A 24,034-nucleotide genomic window follows, 5' to 3' on the forward strand; every position below is an offset into this window, starting at 1 on the left:
GGTCTTGTTGAGATCTTGGAGTGGATCGTGAAAAAGAGTCTTACAGAACCCACTCCATAACGTGGCTGAAGGACATAGACTGCACGGAAATACCAAAGTGTGACGTTTATATAGCTGAAAGATCCAGTAATTAACCCTTCGGAACGTGATTGAGGGTAAGAGTGACGTGTAATGTTTACCAAGGAAGGAGATGACTGTTAACCTACAAATTCGGGGCTTCCAAACCATACATTCACTGCCACATGCCATAAAGGATATTAATCTCTACCATTTTTGAGTATATCCGGGAATCTTGCTCCTTTTGGCCATTCCGATGGGGTCCTTGAATGAAGGAATGGATATTCCATTCTCCGGGTTATATACACTGTCGAAGAGGGACTAAGGAGGATAAACGCTCTAGAATGTTTAAAATGCCAAATTTGAGGCCCGTGGTTAGATGAGATGCGGTTTTTACCATTGTGCATTGTTACCTTGCTCATCCTCTACACAGTCTTCTATTTAACTAGGCGAACCTATGCCATTGGCGCAGCTGAAATTGGTGATGATGTAGCTGGGAATGTTCGAGGAAAGTCGTCTGGGAAGGGGGATAAAGCACCTTGCGGGAAACCCGTGGAGACTAGATCAAATATCAAGGGTCGACAAGGTCAACTGAGACGCAATTCTCGGGGACCAGAAACAGCACAATCTTCACATTTATCTCAACAGGCTACACTTGAAGATCCTCTGGTACTTTCCGAAATTTCTTCCTCATCCGTTGATGACATTCTTGGAGAAAGTTTTCTATATGATGTCGAGCTAGATGACGAAGATGAGGATTATGAGGTACATTCTAAAGCTCCAAAGGACAAAGTATTACCGTATACTGAGGAATTGGAAGATGAGGAAGCTCTAGAGAATTTTGGGAGTCCATCTCAACCTTCTGCACCATCCCCTCAACCAACTGAGCCTAAAGAAGTCACTAAGACTTTCACCACTAGTAAGCCTGCTACTTCTGCTGAGGAATCTCCAATTCCTAGATTAGCTGGACGAGGTGTTACTACTTTAGACATTTCTACTCCAAACACGTCCCAGCACCAATCCTTCGATTATAACTTTGCTGGTAATGCAATAAGACTTATAGTTCCCAAGAAGGGTGTTACTGTTAAAAGGTTAGTGGATGGCACTGAAGAGATCTGGACTCCTTCATCTGGAGAGGAATTCAAACACGTTGATGCGTACTTGAACCAAGATTACGAGCCGAAACTTGTTCTTTTATTGGTAGAGGGATCTTCTGGCATGTTAAGAAAAAGTTATGCAAAGAATGAGAATAAATGGGAAGAATGTAAGAACTATTATGAGGCTATTGGCAAGTTAAACATTCAAACGAAACGAGAATCCTACTTTGACATTGATATCTCTGCTGATAAGGATACGGAAGACTGTACTGTTTTTGAAGTAGAATTACTGGGTATTCCTACTCATTCATATTTCCCCAAACCTGGCCATTTCGCTACTGGGGTAAGGGATGGTAAAGCATCCATATGGAAAGGCAATAACGTTTCTGATCGTTGTATTTCCTCTATTATTAATACAAACGGCGATAAGAAAGTACTGGAGTTGACGGTAGTGGAAAATGGTTCAAGGGTATGTAAATTCTTTGAAAAGAATGGTACTGAATGGAAGGATATTACTGAGAAGGATTTTAATGGCAAAGTAAATGGAATGAAGAATGGTGTTACTAGTCAATCTGCCAAAGATGCTCCTAAAGCTTCTCAAGGGTCCTCCAATCCTACTTCAAAGTCTAATACCACTCCTAGACAAAGTTTATCACACTAAAGCGCTTTAATTGTACAATATAATGGCCATTTAAAGATCACTCGTTCATCCTGTGGATGGATAGACCAATCACTAATGCAGCATATTTTGTTTTTTTGATATAGGATATAAAGCGCATAGTCTAGAAATGCAACTATCACTACTCTTCATAGCTTCTATACTATGTATAGTCACTAATTTCCTATTTACATCTTTTGTATTCCATAATAATCGCATTCTACAGAGCGTGTCTACTATGTTGGAGCTCCAAAGCAACAATCACATTCTCCAATCGGTAATATTGAATTTTTCGTCCTTGTAAATGGTATTCCTTCAACGATGGACAACTTGGAGTTCCAGTCATTCATCAATAAAATCACAGAAAATGTAAAATTCTGCAAAGTTCTTTACAACTTCTTCAATGGTTCTGCACTTTCCATTGGAATTGTGGAGTTTGACGATATTTCTTCATGTACAACATTTCTGAACAAATCAAAGTTTCAGTGTGTTCCAATGCCACTTGATATTTATAACGCATTAAAGGCATGTAAATATTACAGGGAAGGTGTAATTTACGAAGATGTTGTAAAGTTGATATGCAAGCTATTCTCCGTTCCATATCACTCAAACAAGTTGAAATCTGGATTATCTGCTGATCTTTCTGACGAATTTCTCATGGAGATTGAATTTGAAAAGGTACAGGGTGAGATGATCAAAAATGGAGATTTCGCAATCGCAGCAAAACTATTCCCGTGGTTTAATATATCGCTCTTGTCACTAGCTGGAAATTACAAGAGAACTTTTGTAAAAACTATGGATTCTGATATGCACAAAAATCTGGCATTCGTCTCTGTAGACAATTCACCTGCTAGATCAATGGATAAGAGAAATGACATCAAGTCTCCCTCCAAACACACTACCAGAGATGATTCCTCCAAAAAGAGGAAAAAGGATGAGGATTTTTCACACAAAAAAGGCAAGGAGGAAGAATCTCTCAAGAGAAGGGAGGAAAAGAAAAAGAGCGCAGACGAAGGCTCCTCCTCCAAGAAAAAGGTTAAACGGTCGGAAGTTGAGGATAAAAAGAAAATTAAAGATAGGCACAGCGAACATTCTAAACGTTCTGAATCCAAGGACAGATATAGAGATGATTCAAGAGATAAACATCGTTCTTCTAGCTCCAAAGATGTCTATCCAGACTCTAGAGAGAAACACTACGGAGAAGATAAGAGGGACATGGATAGACTCAAAGATAAAAAATATAGGAAGGATTTAGAGTCAAGGAGTAGACGGTCAGAATCTTCAAAGGACGGAAAGTCCTCAAGGAGCGACAAGAAATCCTCTGGCAGTACTGATAAGGTAAAGAGAGCACGTTCCAAAGAACGCCCGAGCAAAAGAAAGGAGGATAAGGACAGGAATGTGAAGGAAAATGAAGAAAAGGTCCCGTTTAAGGATTCTAAAAAAGATGAGAAAAAGGAGCCCAGGAAGGAGGAACGTCAAAAGGATATCAAACTCAACAAGGACTTCAAGTCTCCATTTGCAGATGTCATTAGACATAGCAGAGATTCTGAAATGAAAACCGATTCCACGCCAAAAGATAATGTGGAAAAGGACAGAAGGGACGTAAATAATAAAAAGTCTGGCGAAAATGTAACAGATTGTAAACAAATTACAATTAAAAACTCGTTGGATGAACCCAAAAAACTCTTGCATCCAGATCTCTCCAAGGACCTTGATAGCATTAGAGAATCCAAAGTCAGACGTCTAAAGCTAGAAAGAAAGTTGCGGAAGGCCTCTGAAAAGGTATCCAAACGTAGCAAAAGGGTGCTATTAGATAAGCCAGAGTTTAAACGGAGAAGGTAGAAGTCTCTTATTCTTCAGTAGTTTAATTTTTCATCTTCTTCTAGTCATGCAGAGTATTTATGGCACTTTAGCGACTATCTGAATATTTCAAGATGAGAGACATTGCCAAATTTTCTCGTGGATTAGTGGACATCTGAGCTGCTGCTTTGCGACTGGGTTTCCTCTGGAATAGACACCTGGGTACTCCCAGTTTCTACATTCCCTCCGCTCTCATTCTAAACGAGGGCTTCTGTTACTCCCGTAGCAATTTTATAGAATCCCAAAGAGTGTTTAATGCATGAGACATGCACATTCATCTATAGAATGTCTCTAGGTCACTCTGGAGACGGATGAGACACGTGGCATTTTCAGTACTCGACCCTCATCAGATCCATCCACAGCCTTATTCTACGACTTTACATATATTGACTATTTATAGAGGCTATCTACCCATTAAATAGTCCATAGAAAACTCCAGTGATACAGAAGAGTAGGAAAGTAAAGCTGCATGCAGACTTTGTAGGGACTCCACACTCCAGTAAAACATGAAGCTCATCATACTCACAACTCTACTAGGCCTTTGTATGGCCACACCAAGTCCAGCTCCAGTAGAGAAATCTCCAGCAAAAAAGGTAACGGCAAAGGTTACAATCGAGAAAAAGACAGTTCCCCAAAAACCAGCTTCAGATGTAAAAGGCCCTAAGCTGGCAACTACTTCGAACAATTCCAGATACCCAGTTACCAGAATTACAACTGTAGCGGATAATAAAGATCCGGAATCCGAGGAGCCGAAGCGAACTGAAACACTTCGAAGATACCAAAAGAAACAAATGGGAAAGAGAAACCCGTTTTTAGATCCACACTATGAAGATGAAGCCTTGGAGAAGTTATTTGGAGTCGACGAAATGGAGCGAAATCCGTACCTCCATCCGGACGTCATTGAAGGGCGTGCATTTGTCAGTAAGAAGACTGGACTTATCTTTTACAAGGACGATTTCTACAGGGAAAAGAGAAAGGAGAGTAGAGCGGCACAGGAAGCAAGGATTATCGGGGCAAAGGTTGAGCCCATAGAGGGTAAGAGTGACTACAAGGAAGATCGAGATGGCAAATTTGACGAGTGGCTTGCCAAGTCCAAGGCTGTTGAAGTGGGTGCCAGAAAGTTGTACGAAGAAGCCAGGAGGAAGGTGGACAAAGTAGTCCTACCAGAGCCTAAGAAGAGATTCGGAGAAAGACTAGAGAAGATTCTTAAAAATGTCGAAGGAATCACCAAGGAGATTAAGGAACTTGAAAAGACTGAAAAGAAGAATACATCCGAGGCGATTGAAAAGGCACTTGGGTACTTTTTAGGCCACTTTCAAACCCGTGCATTGATAAAGTCTGACGTTAGTGAACTCATTCTCGATGTTGCCAGAGAACAAGAGGATGGAGACGAAGTCCTCAAGATCCTGGAACAGTTTCTAGTAGCCCTTGAAAGGTCTCCACTGGCTTAGAAGCAGGTAGACCAATAGACATCATTCTCAAAATTCATGATGCATGCAACATATTATTTCACAGAATGAGTGAAGCAAGATAGACAAGTGAACAAGCTAGTCACAAGTTGCAGATACTAGAAATAGCAACTGGATATGCAAAACAAAAATTAAAGATTATATTACACACCGTAAACAAGTCCCATAGCTTCTGAGAATCCCCCTTCGTCATGCGTCTTTGTGAGTACCCATTTTGCGCATTTTTTGGCGAGTTCCTTTGCGTTTGCGACTGCAAATGAGCCTCTAGACAAGTGCATAGCCTCTGTGTCATTATCACCGTCACCTATAAACCCATACTCATTTGGAGAGAGTCCATAGTGCTCCAGTAATTTTGATACTCCAAGAGCTTTTGTAACACCAGATGGGCTAAGTGTATATACCCAGTTGGATCTTGTTATCTTTTGAACATAGTCCACGCCTTCACGGAGGCCAGAGTGAGAAACATCAAAGGAGTAGTACTTTATTATAGAATACTCCTTCTCTATGAGTTCATCGAGAGGTGTAACTTCTGGAATTGGGAGTTTTCTGTCTAGAGTGAATTCCATAAGCTTCTCATCGATGCCCGCAAGTGAGTAGGAAGCAGTCTCTGTGTAGAAGATGCATTTGTCCTTGAGATTTTCAGCTTCCAAATGTTCGGCAAGTGTTTTTACAAATTCCCTAGAAAATGGCTTGGAATAAATGAGGTTTCCGTGTTCGTCGTAGACAACTGCTCCATTTTGGTATACACCTGGGTAGCCTTGATAACCTGTCTTTTCTGCAAAGCTTGTACCCAGTACTCCGAGGCCAGAGTTACGTGATCTCCCTAAATAACGTGATGAATTGAATGTATGTGAATGAAGCGTAGCGAAATGAATGCGAGCTACGGAATAGTGAGTATAATGTGAGCTATGTGAGCATTGAATGGGCGACGATACGCCAGTATGGGAGTCTCTATCTCTAGGGATGATGATGGCGTATTCCCTCAGTCATCCTTCTTCTAGAGACTCTTTATGATCGTCCAGTACATCTTTCTCCTGTAGGTGGTTCCTTTCAGTCACCCAGCCCCTATACTGCGTATACTCTGACATCGATCACGCCTTGCATGAGATATCCAATGGCTAATGCCATTGATCTCGTCTCTAGAGACACACAGACTCCCATTCACTGCGCTCATATGGTCGCTATGGACCCTGCAGTCTGATGGTTCGCGTTCTTCTTACCTGTACATAGAAACGGCGTGTAACCCATCTTCCTGACCTTGGCAAAGGCATTAACATTCTTTTCAAAGGCTTCTTCATTGTGCGTAAAGAGTGTAGAATCTATATCAATCCCAAAATATTGAGGTTTCTCCATGGGAGTCTCCGGGGGACTAGATGCCTCCATTTTGCAGGCTACAGGTACCAGAGAAAGCGTGGTCAGTACTGTAGACAAGAATATAATAACTTGCACTCCAAGGTCAAGAAATACCAACGGTTGACGTTCCCTAGACAGAATAGCAGCCTATGTCACCCAGACAGATTCTGCGTCGTTTAGACAAGCAAAAGTCGCCACTAGACAGGCGAGAAGTGATGATTAAAGCGAGTGAAATTGGATGTTCTGCCAAACGATACCTAAAATGAACCACAAGTGTGTATTGAACGATTCCGTCCAAAAGACTATGGGGACGCAGTTATGCATGGACGAATCATGCTGGATGATCAAGGGCCATTCAAATGGGCACAAAGCCTGAAGTGTAAAGAATATTTCAAAGTGTGCCTGGAAGGTTAAAAAGGTGGAGAAATTCGCAGCGGGTAAGCTCATTTTGGCACCCGTGGAAAATTCCTCGATAGACATTCCCTTTTGCGCATCGACTCCTTTGTATCTGTCTTGGATCTTTTAGGTGTCCTTTATGTAGTCGCTGCTTCGTCTCTGTCTCCCAAGGCGTTGCATGCTCGCTCCCCTCAGAGCTGCGTTTGCACTCCCAGAATTTGCCATGATAAGGTCAAGATTCTCTTGAAAATTACCGCATGTATAAATGTAGTAATATGGCATGGCAGTCAGGATGAGAATAATGGGCTGTGAGAGCGGTTAGACAGTCCTAGTCACCCTAATGGCTCCTTCTAGACTCTGTTCCTGCCATATCAGTATGACCCAAAGTCCGGAGCAGACAACTCCATTCTGAGGATCTCCATACTTCCTCGGGACAAACTTTCATCCTTGTATGTTTTGGAGATACACAGACTCCCGTTGGTTGCCTATGCTCCTATACTGCGTATAGCTGCCATTCTCTCTGGCCAAAAGTGGCGCATAAAAGAAGCCATTAGGTGTGATTTTATGGCGAACGTGATTTAGTCCAGAAGTGCATCTGAAATACCATAATCCATTGGCAAGTCTCAATCTTTTGTAAAAACTGAGTGATTGCTATGAATCTAAATAAAGTAATATATCTTTTCATATAAACATACCAATCTCTCAATGTCTTAAAACTGAAATTTAAAGTCCAAATAAGAGACTCTGAACGAACAAAAGGAAATGTCCACTTTAGAGACATTTCCGATAAATTTAGGCTTACACACTTAGATAAATGGTTAAATATATTCGAATAATTCAATTCTGACTCCAAATAAGGACTCGGAAGCCAAGAACGGCTAGAAGGCCGTCTAAAAACCACTGTATTCCATAATTCGCTAATTTAAACAATGAGTCCCGCAAAAAGGATACAAAAGGGCTCGCCATTCAGTCAAGGTAGCCTTCCGAGAAGGTCGCCGCGCCTAAATCAAAAGATGTGTGATGATGACACACAAATGCTAATTGTAACAAGTGAAAACTCAACTACAGAAGCAGAATCTGCTTCTAGTGAGGCGTTCTGGACGCCAATGGAGATAAGTGAAGAGGAAGATGATCAAATGGAAATCATCGACCTAACACCTCCAAACTATCAAGCTGATGAGGTCGAAATCCTGCTAACAGGAACTCCGCCAAGTCCAAGCGATAATTCAATTAGAGTATTAGAACCTAAAGAGGTTAATTCGCAATTACCAGAAGATTCTAGTCCGATAGAAGAACCAGGATCGTCTGATAGAACATCCTGCTTCACAGACGAAGAAGAATCCTGCAACAACGCAGCTCAAAATAGGTTAACTCGAGCCCCGGGTGAAATGCAATGTGGACCTGAATATAATCAAAACAACTATTTAAACAAACAGGTGGCGACTTGTACAACTACCCAGAATAGACAGGGGAACAAAAGACCTTCTAAACAGCAGCGGAAAGAAAATGAAAATAATAAAATAATAGCTCTAAAAGTAATGTTAGATGGTACGGACGAACCAGAGAAGATTTGGCCAGCATGTGTATTGCACAAGGTCCAACAAAGCCTAGGTAAAGTCCCAAAGTTCGGATGGCAACACATCCACGAAGCCTATAAGGCAAGATTTTCTAATGATATAGACTTGGAAAAACTCCAAGATCTGGCTAGGAAAGGATTAAGAAATAACTTACACTTAAAACTACCCTCTGATGAAGAGCTCATGCTGCGAGCCGATGAACTCCCGGAGAACTCTCTAAAGGAGCTACGTAGGAAAATAAACATCAAAGAGGATATAAATAGAAAGCTGGTCCTAATGGAACAATATGAAATCGAGGAGGCCGAAAGGACTTACAAGATTTACTCACAGAGATTCCAGGAAACAACATTTCAGTACATCCTGGACGAGTTAGGATCCTACTTACTAGAAATCTCAAATCAACCAAGAGACTTCTCAGAAGCCACAAGAATATTGCAAGCAGTCCAACTGTCATATCACCACGTAACATACAAGGAATGGGAACCCTCCAATTGGAAGGAAAACATGGAATTTAAGATAGCAGGATTCAAGTACACTAAGGAACTGATTGACAGAGAAGAACTGTACGACTTGTCTAGAGAAGAACGTGGTCGGGCTATACAATACATGAAAAACAAAGGGAAGATTCTGGAAAACCCCCAACACCGACTCGAAGAAAAAGTAGCCTTAGACAATAATATACTCATATACCAAACAAAAATTGATAGGAGTGAAGAGAGGATACAATTCAACTTGGACAATAGCAACTTCGAGAAGAACACGAAAAAATTCTTCAGAAATCTATTGAACCAAGGACAATCTCGAGATCACCCGTCTCCAGTGGAAATGGAGATACACTGGTCCCCTGTGTGGGACGCCAGAACTATAAATCCAGAAAAGTTCGAAAGGTACCTATATCTCAACCCTACAGTTGTAAGGGAAGAGAAAGACTTCATCTCCGAAGAAGAATTTTATGAGATCATCAAAGGACTCCCAGACTGGAAAGCATGTGGAGTCGATGGAGTATACAACTTCTTCATTAAGAGAACAACACATTTGCACCCCTTCTTGTATAAACTAACAAAACAAGCATGCATGGAACCCCATAAAATACCTCAATGGTTTGGAAAGGGAATAACATACTTGATCAAGAAGAGCAACGAAACAACGCCAAGCAACTACCGTCCGATAACCTGCATGTCTAACTTGTACAAACTGGTAACAAAATGTGTCTACAGGGTGTTAATTGGAATTGTACAGGAGAGAAGATTGCTGTCGGAAGCGCAATTGGCCACGGTTAAAGGAGTCCAAGGGGCAAAGGAACAAGCACTGTTGAACATTGCAATTAACAGGGCGCACAAGAACAATCTGAAAACATCATGGCTCGATATTAGAAAGGCATTCGATTCGATAGACCATAAATATTTACATGCCGTACTAGATCACCTGAATATCCCAGATTGGATTACTAACTTTATAAAGCATATCACTAGTGGATGGACAATAGACGTTAGATGTGGGAAAGAACCTATAATGGTGAAAAAGGTAACGAGAGGAATCCTCCAAGGAGACTCGTTATCACCACTTCTATTTGTACTATGCATGGATCCCCTGAGTAAAATCCTACACTCAGTTTACCCAACGGTAAAAGGAAAGATTGGAGAAAAACAGGAACATGGCTTGAACCACCTACTATTCATGGATGATATTAAACTATTCGCTGAAACTGACGAAATCCTAAAGAAAATGACGGACGAAGTCAAAATGTTCTGCGAAGCCTCAGGATTGGAAATAAACAGAGAAAAGTCAGCTACAAACTCGCCTCTCTGCGAAGACACTGCAGTATTACTGGAAGGATCTGCAATGTACAAATACCTGGGTATAATGGAAGACAGATCAAGCATCCCATCGTTGGAGTCATGGGAAAAAATCCGAGCCGAAATTTTGGCAAGGGTTGAAAAATTAGCAAAAACCAAGCTGAACGGGAGAAACATGTTCAAGGCGATAAATATGTTTGCATTGTCCCTCCTGAACTACTACACTGGATTGCTAAGACTTTTACCGGATGATTTTGAGGCATTAGACTTGGACATCCGCAAAATATTGGTCAAACATAGGATACATTACCTAAACGCATCCCCTGAAAGACTCTACCTTAAAAGAGATCAATGCGGACGGGGACTAGCATCAGCAACCTTTAGATCTGAAAAGATGTTGCTAACATTCTGGGACACCTTGAGAAAAGGTAGTGAGACATCCACACGCCGTGCATTGATAATGAAAATTGAAAATGAAGACCTCACCCACATGTCACGCATAGAAGGATTTGTCAGACGCAAATACGAAAAAGTTAACAATGGGGGAATACGAATAGGAGATGACAATATCAATGAGATGCAAAGGAGAAGTCTGTTCCACTCACTTTCACAAAAGAGATGCCACCCTATATTCTTTAAACAACTGAATGGAGACAACCTAATTGATAGGAAGGAATCTGCACTCTGGCTAACACATGGAAACATTTCAGCCCGAGACGAAGCAGCCTACTGCGCTCTCCAAGACAGAAACATCTTCATGGGAAACTATGACAAATGCAAACACTGCAAAGGAGCAACAGCTACTGTAGACCACCTGGCCACATGCTGTGAACGTAAACTAGCCTTTGATTACACTAGGCGACATAACGAAGTACTGAAATGTGTATCTCTCCACCTGTGCCGCATGTTCAACCTAATAAAAAGAAAGAAAATAAAAGGATATGTGATGCAGGAGACAGTTACTGACGGCACAAATGAACTTAGGATCGATACTGCTGTTAAGACGGACGCCAGGATAACGAACAATAGACCTGATATCCAACTCTACGACAGGAGAAATAAAAGGATATTTATAGTCGAAGTCGGAATCACGTGTCCAACTAAGGTTTCAGATACGGAATATTATAAACAAAGGAAATACGATGTCCTTGCAAAAGAACTATGCTGCATCCATAATATGCCAGCATGCACCGTTCCAATAGTATACTCTTGGGATGGACTGGTCACAAAATACCACGCAAAGCACCTAGAGAAAATCGCGGTGCCCATAAAAATCAGAGCCTACATGCAGACTAGAGTACTACGTACCACCTTAGATTCGGTAACTCATGATCGAAGAAGAGGAGTTGAAGAAAGAGAACCAGAAGAAAAGCTGGAAGACATCTTCGAAAGGTTCCTCGGAAACCTCGACAAAGAGGAAAAACCTCTTGAAGAGGAAGAAGTGGAAAACGAACTCGAATTCTCTCGCGACCGAGTAATAAGGATCAGGAAGAAAATAAAACGTAGAAGAACCGCTGCTTCTAGAAGGTCTGAAGGCCCCCAAAACCTACGGAAAATCCGTAGGATCTACAAGGGTAGAAACTAATAACACACATATAACACAACCCCTACACCTAGGGCAGGCTAATTAGCATCCATTGGCTCCCCGGATAAATTTTCAGCGGACGTTGTCATCAGGATTGAGTAGTATAATGAGGTAGAAAGAGCTACTCACGACTCTGTGAGATTAGCATCCTCTCAATTGTGTATGCAACTCTTTCTTGCTCCTTCTCTAGATTAATGGGTCATTTTTTAGAGTATTAACATTCTGAGATTAGGACAATCCGTAATCCTAAAACAATTGCGTTTATTTTTCCTTGAATCCCTGTAGACACAATTCCTCTTCATTAAGAATTAGACAAACATATTCTTGGTTAAACCATTAGTTTCACAAGATTATATTTCAGGTTACATTGTGAAATCTAGAGTGACTCAGAAGATTGGTTTGAATATTGGTAGGGGTGATTTCGGCTAGCTAAAAGATGCTTTACATCTCTGGTACCCACAATCCTGGCACAAACAATTTTCTCTTACCATGATAATATAATCTACTGCTTTAAAACTGCGATTCTTCATCTTGGTTTATCTTGTCCACTTATGCCACTTGCTAATGATCCAGTCAATTTTATAAGCCATAAGTGTGATTCCAACAATTAAACCAGTGAGTGTTATAAAAAACATAACGGATATTATGGTTCTCCTAGCTTTACTCATTCTGAAGGATTTGGAGATTCGGTCCAGCGTCTCCTTCATATTTTTAGTATCCTCTACTTCCACCCACTGGTAATTGCCAACATGCTCATAATAGAGGTATTTGCATTCTCCTCCATCATTTTGATTGGTAAAGATGAGAAGTAGCGGTCTTTTAAGCTTTACATCACCTCTTTTGTAGTAGACAGTCAAACTTGTAAATTGCTTCTCTCTTAACCCTTCCAATCCATAAAACTCTCCACGCTTATGACAAAGGTTTCCAAGAATGATTTTTGGGGGATTTTTTGCATCATTAATCTCTTCTGTGACTTCTTTTAGCGGTTCATGGGTCGTAGATTCCGATTCAGAGTTGGTCAACCTTGAGGATCCAACTGCAGTGTGAATATATGCAGAATAGTTTTTAAGCTCATTTTGTGAGTATTTTGCCTCTAAGATAACATCTTTACGCGTAAAATTTACCCTTTGAACATTTACAGCAGTACTGTCACCGTAACCATACCGAGTGGACATATCGAGATAAATGGTGAATATTCCATTATGTTTGTGATTCATCATGTTCAGAGTTTTTAAAATGTTGTTTTTGTTTACATTCTCATTTTTCCAGTTTCTATCTCCGTTGTTTACGTAATAAATCGAGTCAGTAGAGGTATTCACTCTCAACATTAGTGGTCTGGTATCTTCATGAGAAGACCAGTAATAAACTGAAATAGAGTGTAAAGAGTCTTCTGGTAAATCTATATCTTGTTTTTCTCCGCGATATTGAATGTGAGAGACGAAAAAATCGAGTCCAAGTTCAGGTCTGTGTTCAAATGTCTCATATCCGTTAGGAGGGTCTTTAAAGAACATTCCCGCCCTGTACTTTACAGAAATACTTCCCAGATATTTAAAATTCCAAAAGTCACTCCCATGATGCCGGTAGTTTTTCATTTGATCGATTTCTATTATGATAGGTGGATGTTCCATGAGCGCAGTAGAATCGCATTGTGAGTCATCCTCCAGGCATTTATAATTCAATTCATCCTTTAGAGATTGGACTAGTTCTATAGATCTTGTTATAAATGTTCTGATCGCCAATCTAATCCCATGTTTCCATTCCTCTGAGTGGGAAAGCATTTCTTTTTCTCCCTTTATATTTCCTGAGTTTAAGAACTTGAGATTGTCCAAAAGAACTTTAGAAGCCTTGTATAAGTTAGATAATATGATCTCAAGTGTGCCTTTAAGGGGTTTAATCGCCTTTTCTATGACATTTTCGTATTCCTGTCTAGCCTCCGACATCTCATTTTCAAAACTACAGGTTATTGTATGCAACATATTTACTTCATTTTCATACTTGTTCTTTGCCGAAAAGTGTTTTACTTTGGCGTTTCCCACGGTAGATGTGACTGCAGAAAGAGTGGCCTCCTGTAGTTCTCTCTTGGCATTATCCCAGTCTTTTTTGGCTTTGTCTATCAAACCACTATATCTTCTAGTAGCATCCTGTATACCTGATGTACTGTTCTTCTTTTTGCGTTTATAATCATCCCTCGCACTTTTGTATTCCTCATTATCCGCAAGTAAATTGTCCGTCAGGATATCCATGGCATTCTCTATCCTGTCTATTTCAGACTCCATATTGTCAAGTTTTTCATCTAGTTTCTCAATAACCCCTACAATATCTGTCAGAAAAACCTGTAAAAGGGCATTCAGTGGGATTCTTATTGATGACGATGTCAGACATTCAAATGTCCGTTCAACCTCCGTCTGAAGTTGGAACATTTTCTCTGTCTGATTCATCTTTTCCAGACTCTCAATATAATGGCTAATGTCTTCGCTGTCATGTTCATATTTGTCTTCATCTTCATTAACATCCACTTGAGATACGTCGGCCATGGCACTGATTATGATACCATTAAGCCCTTTAAGAAGTGATTCCGCTCTATAATTCTTTGGAGAATCTGGAACAGCTTCTTCAGAGTCGAATTCTAGAATCTCGTTCCAGATTTTACTCCCTCCATTGCGTATGGCTTCAACAAGTTCGTTTTCCTTCGTCTCCTCAGTTTCATCCAGAGCTCTCGTTAGTTTTACAATCGCCGTTCCATTTCCCTTATTTATTCTATATGTTTCTATTGCTCTCTCTATGTTCCTTTTGTATCTGCTCTGGATCTTTTGAATTACGGCTCCATTGAGGCCACGTATTTTCTCGAATATCTTTTGGTATTCGCCCTTTTTCTCCACTCTCTCTTCTTCAGCCTTCTTTACCATATCTCCAAGGCATGTTAGGATAATGTTCGCCCTTTTAATGTGCATACATGCAGCGCCAATGCTAGTGAGGGACGGAATATTCTTTAGTGATTTAAGGGTCTCTATGATGGATTCTAGGGAGTTATCGGAATGTTTGCATTCTTTTGGAGATGAAACTGATATGTTTGAACGATCAGTATGTCTGGGAGACTCAACTTCATCCTGGATAGTGATTATAGATTCCTTTGGAATTATTTCCATCGGAGGGTCAATATCAACTTGACAAGTTTTGCTGTAAAGGTTTTCTGGAACAATGTCTGTCATTAATAGATCCATTGTCTCATTGCGGGTATTTATTCCTACCAAAATAGCTTCCAAATCTTCAATAATCTTCCAGAGCGGTATCTCAATCACGAGATCTAAAATTGCTCCAGCTTTGTCGAATGACCCCTTACAAATTTCAACTGCAATCAAGAGGCCATCTACAACATCCCTTGTCTGTAATAACCTTGTAGAAGATAGAGGGAAGCGCATACTGTCTTGATGTTTCTGAATGGATTCCAGAAATACCGGAATGAATTCCACAAATCCATCGTTTAATGTCTTTAGATAGAAGATGCATGCGTACTGAATTTTGTCTTTTAGTGTATTATTTCTTCTTCTGTCAGCTTTAATAAGATCTTTTGGTGGATTTCCTTCATCCTTCCTTACTTTACCCCCGGATTCACCCTTTGGTAAACTAGAGATAGGATCTATATGATATCCATTGACCATTAAGACACTGACAGCCTCTTGTATTTCCATAAAATCCTCGATGACCTCATTTATATATCCGTTTGGATCGCTCATTGATGTTAGTAGCGCGGTTACACTGGTTATAATATCCGGAATTATCTTCAAGGACGGATTTACCTTTAATAAATTCCTAGTTGTCAAGATGGTAATCTTTAGTTCTCTAGGAATCTTAGAATTCGACTCCAACAATTTCAAGGCCACTTCGGCTTGAGACGATAAAGATTTTAGACTGAAAAATATGGTTAGGATTTTTATCGCGGTTTGAGATCTTGCTGTATAGCTGCTCTGAGTATTGACTAGTCTGGTGGCGAGTTTCATCAGAACTCTTGTCTTTTCTATAATATCTTTGGTATTATTTCTGAAGATCTCTGGAACTTGAGAATACCTCAGAGATTCCACTAACGTGTTTTTTGTGTTGATATCCTTTGATATCTCACTTCTTAATTCGCCATTCACAGTTCCGTTGACCCATCTGAGGTTAAACTCCCATTCATTCTCTGCAGTATCGTTATTCTCGTGATACTCACTCTCTGTACTGATGCTTTGTTCCATTTTGTAGTCATGTACATGTGTTACAACGACATGCATTTGTTTCTCTGGTTCGCTCCTTGTGAAACTCCTCATACATTCTCTTGCCCAGGTCCTTGCGGCTTTTTCTAAAAAAGCAATTACATTGTCAACAGAGGCCATAGTCGCATTAAACACTGCAATATAGTCTAATAAAAAGATATAAAATTTGTCTAAGGCCCTTTCATAGCTCTTTCTCTCTTTGGTTCTATCATCCAGAGAAGCCTTTACATTGTCGTAATCTTTCCCTACTAAGTTGAGATTAGTGGCAGCTGAACTAAAGACAATAAAATTTGCCCTATTATCATCATAATTACCATATTTTAGGAGATTTACAGCGTCTCGGTAACTCTCCTGGGCCTTGTAAATCTCCTGAGTCTTTGCCTTTAGTTCATCTATTTCAGACTTTGTGGAGGCTTTATTGGCAGACTTAAGCTCCTTTAAGGTTTCTTTATACATTTTTTGACATTTAAAAATTTCATATCGTAGTTTTTCTGGGTCAGATTTACTGCTGGAAACTTTCCTTTTTGATTCATACATTCTCATTATGCTTATCTCTACGTCTTTCAAGAGCTTTTCTATGGACAATATCAAGCCTTGATAAAGTTTTTGGCTGTTCCTGACGTCATTGTATAACAAGTCAGCCATATCTGATCTTCTATAGGCTTCACTATCCTCTCTGAGGAATTCATCTAGCGTTTTGATTCCACTTAGGCTCTTGAGATACTCATTCCTGGCTTCTTCTCTGATTTTTTTAATGAGAGAATAATAATTCCCTATGGAATTAATAAAATTATCCGCTGGAATCCGCACTGAATCTCCTTCTTTTGGACTTTTCACTGTGGGTGCTCTGCCCTCCTCAAGGAGATCTTCAATCTCCAACAAGACAGAATCCAAAAGACTGTATAGTTTCTCCAATGCAACTTTAGATTCTGTATCATTCTTCTCCAGGGAACACTCATAATCTTTCTCATATTCAGATGCATGCAGAATATTATAAATTCTATCATGAAAGACTTTGATGTCATCTTCCAGGGACTTTAGTTCCTTCATAATCTTACATATACCATCTATTGTTGTTTTAACATCATTTTCATATCTATTTACGTTTTTAATGATGTTTTCAATGCTCTCTTCAATTTGAATCACGATCCTTGCAAGGTTTAGGATTATATCTGTAATGGATAAATTATCGATTTTTGTTTTATAATTTTGCAACATATGTGGAGTTTTTACTGCAATTTCTTCATAAAGAATTTTTATAAACTCTTTTGAATCTTCCAGAATAATTTTTAGGGGACTCACCGTCTTGACATGTTTGGAAATGATGCCATCTATAATAGTAACTAGAGCCTCTAAAGATGTCTTTCCATGTTTTTTCTTGTGAGAATTAGATAAGGACTGTAGTCCAGATCTGTATTCCTTCATGGAATCCAATAAAGGTGATAGAGAGTCCCGGTAAATTTCATTTGTAGATTCAAGATATTCCATGTACACATCTCTCAGTTGCGCATTCTTCTCTCCTAAAATTGCAAAGACCTTTTCATAATCAAAGCCTTCCCATAGCATGTCTTTATGGTTACTGTGTTTTGTCATTTTTAAATGACACCATGAAATGTAGAGAAGCGGAAATCAGAGTTATAGACAGCTGTTTACAGTACAGATTTGGGAAATAATCCATGAATAAAGATTCTTCAAAGTTTATATAGCTTTTTTTCAATAGAATTGATCTGTAAAATTGACCAGGTTGTATTTTTAAGTGAGATTTTATATCTAGAGTTTAGGATGACCCCATGAGAGTTTCATGGGCATTGCTTTTCAAAGAGCTTACACCCACCCACGGGAATAATTAGTGATATATATACACACTAGAATGAGTGGAATCAGATAGGTTGTTTTTGGTACGAATCGAGGAAGCCCGAAATAAGGCTACTGAGGAAAGTAAACTACATGCAGAATAAAATTTTGATTTTATGGACTGTAGAAATTTTAAATTGTTAAAATAATTTTTAAAAGGAAAAGTATGGGTTTAATGGCCAACGGACCATTTTTGAGTGATGAATGCAGTTAGTGAGTAGGTGATTTTGATTGTAATCACCTGTTTTGTTTGGGGCTATTTGTGGAGTTTCCAGCCTTTAATATGTTATTAAATTCCAACTAATTAATCTAAACTATCGCATTAGTGAGATGAAATCTAATTAAATTTGAGTATTCGTATGTCCTATGAATTTATTATGGTCTCTTCTTTTCCTAAACATCATCCCGTCGCCATATCAAGTGTATATCCTCATCCATAGAGAGGATTATCATAATCATAAGATCCTTCTATCACAACTTTCAAATTACCACATTCATGTTACACTAGTCATAATCTCGTGTCGTATGGTCGGTATATTGCCATTTTTTTAAAAAAGACATCCTTGTACAAGTTAGTCCATCTGCCAGTGTCGAGTTTTTCAAAGTAGAGCGTTTCAAAGCAGCTATCTTTCCTAATATACATGTGCATAAACCTTGGCATTCCGTCATGTCCGTGAATTACTATAAAAGTTGCCCTCTCACCCTCAACTCCAGCTTTCCAAATGGTTTGCCCGGTATCTTGAATGTCAATAATAGAATACATTGGTAGCGGAATGTACATTTTGGCTGGCGCCTGTTCCTCAGTATGGCTTTGGACTGTAAAGTAGCGAAGGGAATCTGGGTTGCTAATGTCAAACCTCCGTTTTCCCAGAATTTTACGTAGAATCATGCGATACTCTCCAATAGTAATTACACTCCAGAGACCTCCTTTGTATTTGTAGTGGATGTAATTGATTTTCCTGCCGTTTACTATATAAATGTATGCCAAGACTTTGAGATCGTAGTGCGTATGGAATGTTAGAGATGAGCATTTCTCTCCAACTTCCTGAGGCTCCCAAATTGTCAGACCCCCATCTACCACCTTTATCGCGCGTGAGAATGGGTTTAAACTGAATGAAACATGGGTTATAACATCCCTAGTTTGTATGAAGCAGTTATAATGTTCTGTTTGGACTTGATGTCTAATGTCGAGTATTATGTTTTCTCCCGGGACCTTTGTGGTTAGGAGAATTGTGTACATACCAATGTAGTGGACGAGGTGGATAAAAATATGCGATAAGACTAGAAAAGAACCCATCTTGAGATTTCTTCGTTTTGGTCACTTTATCAAGATTGAGGCAAACATACCAAAGGGGAGACCCGGAACAGTCTCTCCAAGGAACAATAGATGATTTAACAGACAGCACCAAGTTCTAGAAATATATCCTTGATTCTCCAAAGCTCAAGACCTAGACTATAAGAGAACCTTGATTGGGGGAATAAATGTTTAGAGCACGTCAGAACTTTCCTCTTGCGTATTAAAGACCTATGTTGTTTAAAGAATGTGGAGACACTGGAATTTGGAGTGTCTACCTGATGTTGCCTTGTAAATTATTCAGTGGGGACCCTCTTCATGTTACTTGCATGCGGTAGTTGGAATACTCTCAAATCTCTACACCCAAGATTAACAATTAGAAACTCATTCACAAACAATGCGGAATTATATGGATTGGTTGTGTAAAGATTGTATAAAAAGAAGTTACTCTAGAATCACACTAAGGTTGTATTTATAGAATATCCTTGGTTGGACCTGTGAATTTTTCCCTCTTGTTCGAGTTCTGTAATCAGACTATCTACTAGTGTCCTTTCCAAAAACTTGTCTTTTGTTCTTAGCTTTTCCAAAAGTTTCTCAATTCCAGCACTAGATTCATGCAGAGCCTGGATAATCTGTTCCTTGAGTTCCCCTCTCCTCTTTGTTTCTTGTACGGAGTATCCGGTTACAAGTTGATCAAAGTCAATTTTGCCAGAGCTTGGATCAATGAGCGATTGAAATGTCGATGTCCTCATAAGCCTTACGGCTTCTACAGCGTCTGAAGCCTCTACACGTATTGAAAGTCTCATTTTTGCGAGAGCCTGTGATATTCTAATCAGAGCTTCCAACTGTCGTGCACCTGCACCACCAGATGATCCACTATGTACGTCCCTCATCTTGAGATACTCTGCAACTAAAATTTCACGACTTTCATTGATAATGTAGGGATTGCAATGAGCCCTCGCGAATGAAATGTATTTGGCCAGCAACTCTGGTGGAATTGGTGGAGCTGTTACATCATCCATAGAAAATGTATTGCAGATTTTCTTGGCAATTTCTCTATCCTGAGATGCGTCAACATAGTCTAGAACGAGGTAAATGAGATCAAATCTGCTAAATAGAGATGGTGGCAGATTAATATTTTCTACAACAGCCTTTCTTTTATCGTATCGTGAATTCTTTGGGTTTGCAGAAGCTAGAATTGCAGTTCTTGCATTTAAGGTAGCAACAATACCAGCCTTTGCAACAGTCACAGTTTGCTGTTCCATAACTTCATGCAAAATTGCACGTGCAGATTCATCCATTTTATCAAATTCATCAATACAGCAAATACCATTATCAGATAGAACTACAGCTCCTGATTCTAAAATATATTCGTGAGTGTCTGGATCCTTGCGTACGTAAGCGGTCAAACCGACTTGTGAACTTCCCTTGCCGCTTGTGTAAACACCGCGAGGTACCAACATATGTACATACTTTAGAAGTTGGGATTTTGCTGTAGATGGATCGCCACAGAGCAAAATATTGATTTGTGAACGCATTTTGCTCTGTGGATCCTGACTAGCACCAAAGAGCTGGCACAAAAGCCCCCTCTTTACATCATCACGGCCCTCAATAGATGGAGCAAAACTGTCCACAAGAAGTGAGTACAAATTCTCACTCTTTGAGAGTTCCAAAATTTTTTCAACGAGTTCAGATGAAAAATTAAGCTTTGAATCACCTCCAGTTCCACTGAGTTTCTGGATCTGTATTCTTTGTGCGCTTACTTCCTTTTTAAAATTTATAACATTTATAAATGTCCTATAAACAGATTGACACGAACGTCTACCCTGGTTAATTCTTATTGCAGATGTCTTGTATATTCCAGTAACCTCTACTTTATCACCAGGGTTAACCTCATCAATATTATCGTCATAAGCATAGAGTGTAATCGACTGTGGAGAATCAGTGTCTGATATCTCCAAGAGTTTAATCAGTTGCTTAGAAGCAAAGCAACACATATTATGCCAGAGAGTAAAACTATTTCTAGATTTGCATTGAGGACAAAGGAGAGGCTCATTTACCTCTCCCTGAATGACATATTCGTAGACCTCATGTGTACATTTTTCGGTGGCATTTAGGCCAACCTTTTTTGTTCCTGTGCATTTAAAAGCAGCCATTGTAATTTCAGGTGAAACTGTCGATGCTCTCAGAACAGTACCTTTCAAACAAACAAGTGAATCAATATCTGATGGATCGAGACTTGAGTACAAATCTACCTGGGGCTTTCCAAACAGACGAACTCTTGGCATCCAACCAAGCTTTAAACTGTCAACAACAACACCAGATCCCTTGAAATAGTGATTTAAAATCTCCTGGAAGAATGATTGGACAATTCTGTCAAGTTCACTTATACAATCTGCTGGGTATTTCACTAGCAAACTATATAGGAGCTCATTGTAGGCACGTACGTGCGATAGGTTAACCTCAAATTTCTTAAACTTGTTACTGGTATTTTCCTCTTCACTCTTAAAACTTTTTTCGATCTGCATAAACATTTTCAGTCCATAATATGATTTTGCAAGAGGAAACCTAAGTTTTGACTCGAGGATTTCATAATCTTCATCAACAAGAGTAATCGAACCGGAATAATCCTCAACATTGAATTCAGAGATAAAAGAGCTAAAAAGCTCGTAAACTTTGTCTACTCTAGCATCAAGTAGATATGGGAGCCTTGCAATGTCCGAGTCATGCATAAATATTCCTCTTCCCATATCACCAATATCGGCACGAGCAGCCCTAATGCGGCGAATAACATTTGGAGTCTTTCCATATTGAGTGTATTGAGTGGCGATAGCGGAATCAGTATCGGTCGTATACCTAAATTGTGGAATGATTATGAAGAAAAATAAATAGAGGATTTTTGAGTGTACAGAGTTGGTAAGATTCCCAGGCACAATTTATGGTGGGAATTATTGCTATACGCTTGATATTGCAAATAAACTTTAGACAGATAATCCCTTGTTCATGTCAAATAGCATCATACTTGCAGAGTAGAGAAATTTCTTTTTATTTTTCACCCTCTTGTCTAAATAGTGCCCCTATTTTTTTCAACATCAAAGAGTTTGCCATCTAGATTCATCATCACGGCTCTCCTTTGTGCCATCCATTTGTGGTAGACAGTGACTCCTGGCCAATGTTTCTGCGGTGGTAGAAAGGAAGGATGGCGTGATCATCATTTATATTGTTCATCCCTTATAAATAAAAGATCCCTACAATGCACCCCTTTTGCGATTATATCAAGGTAAAATTAGAATCCAGGCGTCTTGTAAATTATCGTGGAGAACTAGGCTCCATCCATTTTGTGGCAAATATGAAATAGTAAGAAGCACCCATCCATACAAGAGGCGTAATCCTTAAAAATTCCGATGCAGGCAAATTCAAAACTTATCTGAAAACATACGTTTAAAATGATGTGGATAGGAGAGACATCCTAGGTATTTTCAATATTCTAGCCTCTGGCGTGAATTTCCAAGAGGGAAAATGGTCATTTCCCTGTCTACTTGTGCAAATTGGTAAGGTCTCTTGAAATGTCACCGAGTACAAGCTTGTTTGATTTACAATATGTTTTACGAGAAATCATTGCACATATCATCCACTTTCCATGGTCTACGGATGATCCTAAAAGTCCTCTAGGGAAATACATCAGTGGTTTATGTAGAAACATTCCAGGTTTCTCAATAGTCATCCTTGGCCCATAATGATGTAGAATTTTCATGCCAAGCGTTAGTCACAAAAGTCTGTAACACACAAATTGCCATCACTCCCCCATTGTTATGCTTATGTAGTCACCTTATTCCCTTGTCTACCCTTCTTATATAGACTCCCTAGGGGTCAAGTACCCCTTACAGTAGTATTTGCACTGTGAGAATCAAACTCCACTCTGGTCCCTTATCAGACACTATTCTTACCTTCTACGCGCTGAGATGTTTGGGGTGAAGCCATCGCGGCCCATGGGTGTCGTTCCGTCAACTGCCATTTCAACCTGTAAACTCGAATGTGCAAACGTTCATATACAAACACATAAACATATAGACTAAAAAGTGGGTTTTGGGTTGGGCACGAGCAAATTATTGGCTAGACACGAAATAATTATGAAATGGAGACAGCAATGATAAACGTACCGTTTTGAAGCTCAAACCTGGTGTATTTACAAGTAATACATACGGAACATATCTGTCCTGTGCTTCCCTGCAGCTTCAAGAGGAACAAAATTGGAAATGATGTCGTAACTCCCCTATGGGGAAGATACACACTAGGGCATCACCGTCATTATATGGAATGAATGGATAAAACCCATAATTTTACATCTGTATGGTATTTACATTAGTACGGATGATACAAGAAGATGAGTTGTGGATCAAAACCCACAGGAAGCCGATATTATGAAGGGGTACCTAGAATGAATACAGGGAAGAAAAGTGGAAGGATGGATTCAAGGAATTTTCTACGATTGCATCAGAATTCAATTTTTGAAGTTCATATCACATAATTTTTACCTAATAGGTTGTCTAGTATCTGAGTATTCGACTAAATAGAGGATATGAAGATGGTAACCATAGGGAGCTGCCCTGGCCGCTAATATTGTTTTAGTCGATATATTACTCAAAAATGAGATAAATAAGACAATGATGTAATCATCAGATTGAATATGGACATATTTACTATTGGTGTCGATCTTGGCTAGAGGAAAAGAAAAGGATTTGGACTGGGCAAATGGATCACTAAGGGCTACTATCTTAGCCTTTGAGA

General features: G+C 39.5%; 7 protein-coding genes across 7 annotated transcripts, besides 1 other annotated feature; 3 read left to right on the forward strand and 4 right to left on the reverse strand.

Moving 5' to 3' along the window:
* Positions 1-441: 441 nt before the first annotated feature.
* On the forward strand, positions 442-3,654 carry BEWA_000660 (hypothetical protein; the record flags this gene model as incomplete). The annotated part of the gene is made up of 2 exons (XM_004830270.1): positions 442-1,801; positions 2,039-3,654. The coding sequence occupies 2 exons, from the start codon at positions 442-444 to the stop codon at positions 3,652-3,654; spliced, it is 2,976 nt and encodes a 991-aa protein (XP_004830327.1).
* A 524-nt stretch (positions 3,655-4,178) lies between these two features.
* Positions 4,179-5,123, forward strand: BEWA_000670 (signal peptide-containing protein; the record flags this gene model as incomplete). Its single annotated transcript, XM_004830271.1, has 1 exon — positions 4,179-5,123. One exon carries the CDS (start codon positions 4,179-4,181, stop codon positions 5,121-5,123), a length of 945 nt encoding a protein of 314 aa, XP_004830328.1.
* A 161-nt stretch (positions 5,124-5,284) lies between these two features.
* BEWA_000680 (haloacid dehalogenase-like hydrolase family member protein) lies at positions 5,285-6,776 on the reverse strand (the record flags this gene model as incomplete). The annotated part of the gene is made up of 2 exons (XM_004830272.1): positions 6,362-6,776; positions 5,285-5,964 (listed from the first exon to the last, which is right to left on the reverse strand). The coding sequence occupies exons 1-2, from the start codon at positions 6,522-6,524 to the stop codon at positions 5,285-5,287; spliced, it is 843 nt and encodes a 280-aa protein (XP_004830329.1). The 5' UTR covers positions 6,525-6,776.
* Positions 6,777-7,903: 1,127 nt separating this feature from the next.
* On the forward strand, positions 7,904-11,848 carry BEWA_000690 (reverse transcriptase domain-containing protein; the record flags this gene model as incomplete). The annotated part of the gene is made up of 1 exon (XM_004830273.1): positions 7,904-11,848. The coding sequence occupies one exon, from the start codon at positions 7,904-7,906 to the stop codon at positions 11,846-11,848; it is 3,945 nt and encodes a 1,314-aa protein (XP_004830330.1).
* A 536-nt stretch (positions 11,849-12,384) lies between these two features.
* On the reverse strand, positions 12,385-17,691 carry BEWA_000700 (hypothetical protein; the record flags this gene model as incomplete). Its single annotated transcript, XM_004830274.1, has 1 exon — positions 12,385-17,691. One exon carries the CDS (start codon positions 17,689-17,691, stop codon positions 12,385-12,387), a length of 5,307 nt encoding a protein of 1,768 aa, XP_004830331.1.
* Positions 17,692-18,079: 388 nt separating this feature from the next.
* Positions 18,080-18,110: a sequence feature (AT_rich).
* Positions 18,111-18,460: 350 nt separating this feature from the next.
* On the reverse strand, positions 18,461-19,249 carry BEWA_000710 (hypothetical protein; the record flags this gene model as incomplete). The annotated part of the gene is made up of 1 exon (XM_004830275.1): positions 18,461-19,249. One exon carries the CDS (start codon positions 19,247-19,249, stop codon positions 18,461-18,463), a length of 789 nt encoding a protein of 262 aa, XP_004830332.1.
* A 452-nt stretch (positions 19,250-19,701) lies between these two features.
* Positions 19,702-21,996, reverse strand: BEWA_000720 (DNA replication licensing factor MCM4, putative; the record flags this gene model as incomplete). The annotated part of the gene is made up of 1 exon (XM_004830276.1): positions 19,702-21,996. One exon carries the CDS (start codon positions 21,994-21,996, stop codon positions 19,702-19,704), a length of 2,295 nt encoding a protein of 764 aa, XP_004830333.1.
* Positions 21,997-24,034: the final 2,038 nt, after the last annotated feature.

Source organism: Theileria equi, chromosome 3 (genome assembly GCF_000342415.1).
Source record: "Theileria equi strain WA chromosome 3, complete sequence".
NCBI lineage: Eukaryota > Apicomplexa > Aconoidasida > Piroplasmida > Theileriidae > Theileria > Theileria equi.